Source organism: Haliotis rubra, unplaced genomic scaffold, assembly GCF_003918875.1.
Source record: "Haliotis rubra isolate DU_JTF1 unplaced genomic scaffold, ASM391887v1 Scf527, whole genome shotgun sequence".
NCBI classification, from domain to species: Eukaryota; Metazoa; Mollusca; class Gastropoda; order Lepetellida; family Haliotidae; genus Haliotis; species Haliotis rubra.
Genome location: NW_025767221.1, coordinates 457,197 through 466,811, shown reverse-complemented (window position 1 = coordinate 466,811; position 9,615 = coordinate 457,197). Strand labels below are relative to the sequence as shown.

At 36.7% G+C, this 9,615-nt stretch overlaps 1 protein-coding gene across 1 annotated transcript; it reads left to right on the top strand.

Annotated features, from left to right (window-relative positions):
- The first annotated feature begins 230 nt into the window (after positions 1 to 230).
- On the top strand, positions 231 to 9,148 carry LOC124252859 (methyltransferase-like protein 27). The gene is made up of 6 exons (XM_046686532.1): positions 231 to 334; positions 4,016 to 4,162; positions 4,509 to 4,637; positions 5,270 to 5,405; positions 6,113 to 6,211; positions 7,454 to 9,148. Exons 2-6 carry the CDS (start codon positions 4,022 to 4,024, stop codon positions 7,636 to 7,638), a joined length of 690 nt encoding a protein of 229 aa, XP_046542488.1. The 5' UTR covers positions 231 to 334; positions 4,016 to 4,021; the 3' UTR covers positions 7,639 to 9,148.
- Positions 9,149 to 9,615: the final 467 nt, after the last annotated feature.

Genomic DNA, 9,615 nt, shown 5'->3' with positions numbered 1-9,615 from the left:
TATTATAATAGTTGGTCGCAATAGTTGTTTCCCCCTCAATAGTCACCCCTTTTAGTAACCACTGACCCTTGGCGATAATCCCCCAAGCTGACCTCTGTTTAAACTCTTCTGCTTCCCAGGACCTATCCGTGTCACTACCCAATCATTATCTCCAGCCAGATGGTGGTTATCCCATTTCCTATGTTACATAAACAATGACTGGCGTTGAACTGCTATAGAAGTCAGTATCACTCGGGCTCGTCAGTCGTACAACCAGAGAGCAGTGTATTTACTCAGTCCTCCGACTTGCACAACCAACTGTCTGATTGCATCTGAAATACTCCAAAGAAATAAGGTACGGACATTGTGAACTTGTTAAACTTGTATTTTGATTAATACCTTTATTCCGTAATTGTTTTAAGCATCAGCATTGACTTCTGGCATAGACTTCTTGCATATATTATATTTCCATATGCTTTGTGTGATTCCCATCCTGTTTCTCACTTAAGTGAATTCCTGAATCACCACATGACAAAATTGGCATGAAGAGATTTTGGAAATATAATTCCAAATCATACTGCTTTATTACAGGTTGCATTTGCATGAGCTGGTAGACTAGTGGGTTTGTTTGTTAGTTTTTAAGCCGTACTTAGCAATATTGGTGATATATATGCCGGCGATCTTCACAGTATCGCGTCTCAACCATACAGTCCAGATATTGACTTCATACATCTATCCATATAGCAGCTACTTGTGACATACGTAGGTTGCGGGGGGACTGTACACGTACCCGGAATCCCAATGTGTTGCGGGTGGAGGTTCGTATAGTGGGAGAGCCCGTTCGTTGACGGTGTTTTTCAATGCGAATACAAATCTCTATATATCTACAAGGAATTTTGTTGAAAGCAGAGCCGATTAAACGATTCCGACTATATCATGGATTTCGAGGTTGAAATTACACCATGAGGACGTGCCAGTTTTAACCAGTTCAAACTGCTTGTACCTAGCTTAGTAATCAGAAGTTTTTCGTAGATAAACCGTTTGTGAAATAATTATTCATAAGCATATGGACGAAACATATTAATGTTCATACGTTTTTTGAGACTGTATTCCTGAAATAACGTAAAATGAACGAACTATTACATATTCAAAGGGAAAACCCACGAATGTACGACTGTTTAAAGAAGCATTATTCTGATCATAAGAATACTTTAATAGAGAAGCGTATATGCTATTCTTTATCAAAGTTAATATCTTCACGTTGTTGAGGTCGTTGTAATCATGGGGCGGTGGGGTAGCTTAGTGGTTAGAGCGTCCGCCTATCACACTGAAGACCCGGGTTCGATTCCCCACATGGATACAATCTGTGAAGCCCATTTCTGGTGTTGCCCGATGTAATACTGCCTGAATATTGCTAACAGCGGCGTAAACCCACACTCACTCACTCGTTCTTGACGTGTGTATGATCAGAACGAATGCCACAGTATGACAGTAAAAATGCATTTTGTTGTTCGTAATGATTTCATGGGGAATTCTAGAACTTGGCGTGAGGGACCTGCATTGCTCCTTCAAGAAATGCAAACACTTTGTTTCTGATATTTTTATGCATTTGCAATTTGTATGATCTTAGAAGTGGTGATAGTTTGTAATGGAACGCTTATGTTGCCCTGCTATTGGGTTGTACGGATTTTTACCCGTGAAGATCCATATTTGTCGTAAAAGGCGACCAACGGGATCGGTTGGACAGGCTCGCTGACTTGGTTGACGCGTCATCGTATCCCAAATGCGCAGATCGATGCTCATGTTGTTGGTCACTGGATTGTCTGGTCCAGACTCAATTATGTACAGACCACCGCCATAAAGCTGGAATATTGCTGAGTGCGGCGTAAAACTAAACTCACTCACTCACTGCAAGGGTTTTGTTTGTTTACTATTTATCAGGTGGTCATCTATAGAAATATATGTTATTCAGCAATAGATAAAAATATTTTGTGTCTAGATATAATCCCTCCGAATCGTTTTATTCAGTTTTTGTACTAATATTGTATAAAAATATGTGATGTAGATTCTCCGGGTGTTTTTTGTTTGTGAATTGTGTGTAGTAATGAGAGTCAGAGAGAAACGATGTTATTATGACTAACGTATGACAGCAAACATACATTCCATGTACTGGAATGCTCTCTCCAAATATCTAGGAGAGCGACATCTGTCACAGACTTAATTAATGAAGTGATACAGGTACAGGGGCCACCGGCCCATTATACAGGTACAGAGCATGATGACATACACTTATAACATGAGCTCCGTATATAAATACACTTAAAATGCAATATTAAGAATATTTTACAAATATCCCTTTGAATACATTAACGAACATTAATGTAGCTAAAATATTATTTTACAAACATCTGTATGAAAAAGGAATTACGTTCTCAGTAGCAAGAAATGTATATTTTGCCAAATTATTCCATGTATTATGATTGGTGAAACAAAATAACAAGAAAATTTTCTCGCGAGTTGGGAACATGTGGTAATATTGAGGTATGAGATTGGATCACAGATCAAGGTAAAATGGGCACACGAGGCAAAAGTGAAATTCATCTTCAACAGTTGGTGCAATACAAAAAGGGCAAAAAACGTTAATGTCTTGGAATTTTATAATATCTGTCCGTTCCTATTAGAAGACGTGATTAGATCCAGCCATAGACTTAATAGGGCAATGCTACGGTCGTAGTGCACTCTCCTGTTTGATATGCATGTGTATGTAGATCAGGAGTAAATTCTCCCCTGGTGGGTCCTTGCAGGGTCTCTGTGGTACAGAATGAGTCCGATAACCTGGGTGTGAGGAATCTGCATTCCAACACGCTTGTACATGTAAAATACACACGTGACGAATATGCAGTTTAGTGAAGGACTTTACTACATGGATTATTTTGACCGTAAAAACTTACTAGGCATGCTAGTTTGTCTTCTGAGTAGTAGACTTACATCTAGTCTCTGAAATGAACATACTTTACAGAAATAAAACAGTTTCTAAATTATAATAATAAAATATAATGAACAGGAGCCCAGAGACTTTCGTCATTTTCGGAAACTGGAAATCTAGACTTGCCACATATTCTAGACTTGCCTGGGCTTTCTTGGATAAATGTATATTTCAAGGTCTGTATGACAGACTACCTTTTTCTTACCTTTGAATGTACCAAAAGTTGAATATGGATGCATGAATTATATTGAGAAAAGAACACATTGAATGAGTCTGTATCAAATGTACTGAATTGTTTCAAAGACAGGTATTATTTTTATAATATAATCTTCTAATTGAATAAAGTGAGAACATGTATATGTAAGTTCAGTTGCACACATCAAAGCCATCAAGCAATAAGGTATAATGTCAATTTTGCGATATTACAGTAATGGCTTTCGACGATTATAAATAGATGTAGCTCTGTAACATCTGTGGAAATTGTGCGTTCGGGCTCTGTAAATCCTTTCCGAATTAACTCGGCTGTCAAAATTAGAAATAAAACCAACACACATTTGAGTTAAACGTCAACTGACATGACATGAGAGCGTGGTTACGAAAACAACGACCTTTTACAGTTCGCGTGTATTTTCTCCGTTCTGCCCTTCTAAGTGAATCACAGTACTATCCCAGCTTCAGAGTAACACGTGGAAGGTGAAACATGCATGACACAATATTTTCATTAGGGGGCAATTAGTATTGGTGAGGTTGTTTTAAACAATAAAGGCATTTAATGTACTATTAACCAATAATATGGGAGCTTTAACGCAACAAAACAACAGCGGAGAATATTATTCGCATTAAATGTATAACAGACATCGTATTTGAAAAACAACAACAGCAACACCCTATTGGTTTAGGTTCGTCAGGAACCAAACAATTCTAATTCTCATCCTATCCGCCTCACCGCTGGAGGCTTACTTAGAATCGCCTTCTAACAAATGTCATCACACGTCATCTTTCTAATTCTAAGACAATATGCATATTTACTGTGTTTGTTCCATGTTCCAGGACACAATGACTTCAGTATACTCCTCACACTACAATGAAGACGACAAGGCAAAAGCCCAGGACATCATGAACCAAATCACGGACAGGAAAGTGAACAGCGAAGTCGTCTTCGACCGCTACTCGCAGATCAGTCAGGATTATGAAAAGGTATGGATTATTTGACATTATTCCACTCTTATTTTCCACATTAAACATAAATGATACAGGGGTATAAGAATATAATGAATTTCATGAAAGCTTCGCTCGTCACAGCTGCAAGAGTTAGAAGAAGCTTCACACTCCATTCATTTTCACATACAACTGAAGCTGTTTCGTCGCAGAAGAGTGCATGTGTTTCAAATTGCAGGAGCATGCTCGGTAATCTAAACAGGTTCTGCTGTTCAACGCTTAATGTAATCTGATTCATAAATAATCCAAATTGATTTATATATATTCATATATTCTGCGTTGTATTGCCATGAATTTACTAGTTTCGTTACAAATTACTTGACAGGTCATGGGGGTTGTGAACTACAACGGCCCAAAGGAGACAGCTGCAACAGTGGCAAAACTGTTTCCAAGCAACAGAAATAATGTCTGCATGCTGGATGTGGCGGCTGGCACGGGTCTCTGTGCGTCTGAGGTAATTCAGTCTGATATCCCATCATCATCAAATCTTTATTACGTATGCTTGGACATATTAATAGTATAATATTTGAAACAGGTATGAAGGAATTAACGAAAAACGGAAACAATTTCTCAAAATCCAAAGCATTTACCTGCATTGATTTCATTATATCCCAAATAATGAAAAAAGGGAAACAATTTCTCAATATGAAACGCATTTACCATGCATAGATTATCTTTAACTCCTAATAACGAAAAGAGAGCAAACGATTTATCAAACTTCAAACTTAAGCATTTACTTTCCATAGATTATCCCCAATAATATATATTTATACAGCTGGACTGAAATCCGTAGAATTGTAATGCCTATTTTCTGCTTTTCAGACTGTACTTTCATTTTGTGTGTATCATAGATAAAACGAGCTAGATTGGTAATGTCTTCAACCGCCTCTTGGATGTATAAGAAAAGATCATTTTGAAGATTATAAACCAATTATATGCTGCCATAGGACTTTTCACTTACTTAATATTTCCTTATTTAATGAATTAAGAATTGATTGAATGAATGAATGAATGTATGCGTGATCATTCAAATGACAATGTATTAATTTATATATTTAAATATAAAACATATGCTCATTTTTGCAGCTCAACAAATATAATTTCATGGAACTAGATGCGCTCGATGCATCAGAGGGAATGTTATCGGAAGCCAAAAAGAAGGGACTGTATGGTCGTTACATCATTGACGTGTTAGGGGACAACGATCTTGATATCAAAAACGGTAATTTACTTCATTGTTCCTTTTGCATACCCGTGAAGATATTGGTTAGAATTGTTTTTCAGCAACCCATGCTTGTCGTAAGAGGCAAATAACGCGATCGTGTGGTCAGGCTCGATGACTTGACTGACATATGTCACCGTATCAGAATTGCGTAGATCGATGCTCAAGCTGATGATCACTGGATTGTCTGGTCCAGACCACAGGCCACTGCCATGTAGCTGGAATATTGCTGAGTGTGGTGAACAACAAGCAAAACAATTATAATGTTAATTTGAACTGATAAAGCAGGATAACGGTTTTTGTTTTCGATATACCTAAAACACAAATCTTCGTGCGACGAATAATGCGATACCCCGTATTCTTTGAGTTTAAATGTTTTTTCATTGGGACGATGTTCAATAGGTACTGGAAGCATGGTATACAGTGCACAGCATTAACTTTCGATTGAGTACATATTACGTCTTATGTAGTTATTTTAAATGTGATACGTGGGTTACACTACTTATGTTTGAACGTATGCAATATTTTCTGCACCTTCATATGCAACCTTAAGGCCAGAATTACTGAATAAACTGAATAAACTGAATCTGGATCTGAATCTGAATCTGAATCTAATTCATGTGATTCTCTCACAAAGGATCAACGGGATCAACCATTAACGAATTAGGATTATGACTTGTTCTTTCATTCACATATGTGTGCTGTAGATACATATGATGCAGTTATCATATGCGGACTTAGCACGGACATTATGAGACAACTTCCCATCAAGGCCTTTGAGACGCTCATCAGGATTGTTAAAAGAGGTTCGTATACGGCTTCGGCAAAGTCTTTGTTTTTGGCAACAGTTCCTAATGTTTCAAGCGTAATGTAATACTGTTGAGCTAAAAATAAAGATAAATCTTTATTAGAAATAATCGTTTTAATCCTTGAATTCAAAATACCTGACATTCATATATTATGCGTGTCTCTCTTCTGTATTCTGTATTCAAAATTACTTCGAATTATCATCTTCAAACTAATTTCGAACCAGCGTCACTATACATGTGTACCCATGTGGCGTACTCCACGTACACAATATCCTTTCGCTTTTGGCCTAGTTGTCTTCTCTTGAGCTATAATCTGTCACAATTCATACGTATTTCTTAAAGTGTTTTAGGTACTAATATTTACAGGACAATTAAGAAAGAATAATTGTGCCATATTGGTTGCATACATATATTTTTTTAAACGAAATCTTTCAACATTTCAGTTGTTTTGTTTATGTTTACCAAATTTATATGTATTTTCCGTTAATGCGATCATATTTGTTTTGTAATTTCGACTATTTCATCGTTAATTCATGTTGATTTAAGAAATTCGAAATTTGAAATTTAATCTCGTGGCTTCGATTATATTGTCGGTATTTCAATTTTGACGATTTCGATTGTTTTAATGTTACCTCTATTATTTTCTCCTTATTGATTTGTAAGTTCAATTGTATTTTTAAAAGTAAACATGATGGAAAATAATCGAACCTACAAGAAAGTAATCGAAGTACGACAAAAAATGTCAATTTTAAGAAAATAATTACCTAGCCCCAATTACAATCTTAGGAACAAATTATCATGATTAGGAACGTAATTTATAAAATGCCTTGACTATAACTCGAATGCTTTAACTGAAACAGTTGATGGGTGGCATACATGGCCAGTCATCTAAGGTGCGGCAATTCGCTAAGAAGCGTTGCGTCTCTACGCCGTGCTCGCGGGTTTCACCACATTGGTAAACACATAAGTAGGGGGTCATATACCACCTTTCATCAAACATTGATACCATGTAACGCCGACATGCCCCTACGCCCTGTATACTGTAAACGTCCAACCCAGCTTACGTAATCTTAACTTAAATCTGCATCGTTTTCATCTCAGCTAAATGAACATGCTTGTGTAAAATTGATTTTGAATCACGATTGAATATCAAGTTTGTAATATTCTTTACTTTTCATGTTTTCATCATATCATTTATTTTATCGAAAGAGTCAGATCAAAATATGTTGTTTCCAACAGGTGGATACGTTGTCAATACAGGCTTCTACACATCGTTCACCAACGGTCAACCTGACACTGAGGATTTCCGAAGACGTTTGCGAACATTGGAGTCTCAGGGAAAGTGGAAGCAAATGGAAGTCAGGCGATTTCACCAGTATCTTCAAGGTCGCGATGGGGCTGTATCAGTTCATAAAATATGTTAAACGCGTGCAACTCAAAAATTGTGTCTGTCACACCAAGTGTTCTATGCTCAAACTGTTTCATGGATTTGGTTAAATGCTGATCTGATCAATTTTGTTTGTAGTAGTGCCATAGTTTAAAATCATCATCTATGTAGATGATATATTTTGGTTCATTTACGTAGAATAAGCTTGTTGCCTTATACAATATTGCAATCATGCGTCTCCTTACTGAGACCGTGATATTTTGTTGTGGAGTTACGACCTAACCAGGATATAGATTAAACTATATATATTTCTTTCATTTGGCTTCTTCTGTATTTTCATAACAAACCGCAATAATTGCACATAATGTTTTCTAACAGTCTGTATAAAAATGTACACACCAAGTGTTCTATGCTCAAACAGTTTCATGGATTTGGTTAAATGCTGAACTGATCAAGTTTGTTAGCATCTCCAAACATTCATGATTTAACAAAACTATGCTAGATTTAAATGAAGTGTTACCTTATTTAATGTACCCAAGTAAAGAGATAGCAGGGTTGAAAGTAGAAGTGAAGTATCATCTACGTATATGTCTGTATCATCTAAGTAGATGAAAACATCTACGTAGAAAAAGGTATCAACTCAGATGTAAGTATCATCATCGTAGATGATCAAAACACTTAGACTATGGCACTTATACGTTTCTATAGGTGTCAGCAAATAGAAATTTTTCAATGCAATTACTGTATCTTAATAATAATTTGTATTGTTTTGCTTTGTGATGATTACAACATAAGGAATACATTACCGTAGCATGCAGGATGTCGTGGTCGATAATTTCCTGGGAAACAAAATCCCCTTATTCTCTAGATTATTTCTCCTTGAACGCCTTATGTACATAGTCCGAAGTACTTTAAAAGGAAACTATATGAGTTATTTGTTATGTGTGATAACTGTTTTTCAATGCAATAACTGTTTCCTCGTAATTTGTTTTGTTTTGCTTTGTGATGATTACGTTAGGGTAGCATGCAGGATGTCATGTTCGATATATTCCTGGGAACAAAATCCCCATATTCTCTAGGTTATTTCTCCCTATGTACATAGTCTGAAGTGCTTTAAAGGGAAACTGTGTGTGTTATATGTTATATGTGGTAATACTGTGTATTATCAAGGTTTCGGTTTAACACGACATAATTTCCATCATTATATTGGATAAAAACAAAATCTGACAGGACTGAATGACACGAGATTAAGCATTACATTGTATTTCGGAAGTACAGAACTGTGCGTAAATCAGTAGGCTATATCACAAAATGCAAACCCAATGCAATCCCCAGCTTTCATTGTTACTTGCAATGATCTTTCCACAAATACAATGTATGCTCTGTCAAAAAATCAGCCAATCAGAGCCTTAGCAATGTATGTGATATTTATGTATATTTTTGTGTTTCACGCACAAATGTGTTGGTAAACCAGGTTGGTCTGCCAACACTCCTGTTCTTATTTGTGAATGTCATTTACAAACTGTTGAATAAATATGTCAAAGGTCTTTCAAAAGTCGTTTACCTCTATATTTACATTTGAACCATAATTATTGATAATAATATATAAGGGATTTCTTTGGCGCCGGGTATCCAACACGAAGCTGTTCAACGGCACATCACAATGTCTTATCCCGGATAACCCAAGCTGCCTGTTAGGCGCTAGAAGGTTAAGCCACATGACTTATCCCACCTGGTACCCATTTTCTGCTGAGTGAACAGAGGCAATTTTGAACAAACTCACTTGCCTAAGGTGAGAGCACATGTATCACATGTGCTTCGTTGTGGGTCTAGAAACTCACAGTAGTCAAGCTGCCAAACACAGTCACCCATCCAAGAACTCTCCGCTCCCGACGTTGCTAATTAACTTCAATCAATTTGTGACCTGAGCTCTATGCACAGGACCACACACCACCATCAACGTCATCCCTGACCCTCCTATTGGGTTTGGTAACATCAATACTATAGAAAACAA

What these genes read in the sequence shown, in the direction of transcription:
- LOC124252859 (XM_046686532.1), top strand. Translation starts at nt 4,022, where the DNA reads ATGACTTCAGTATACTCCTCACACTACAATGAAGACGACAAGGCAAAA. An exon ending in TCAGTCAGGATTATGAAAAG is followed by an intron (nt 4,163 to 4,508) that starts GTATGGATTATT and finishes ATTACTTGACAG; the next exon opens with GTCATGGGGGTTGTGAACTA. An exon ending in CGGGTCTCTGTGCGTCTGAG is followed by an intron (nt 4,638 to 5,269) that starts GTAATTCAGTCT and finishes TCATTTTTGCAG; the next exon opens with CTCAACAAATATAATTTCAT.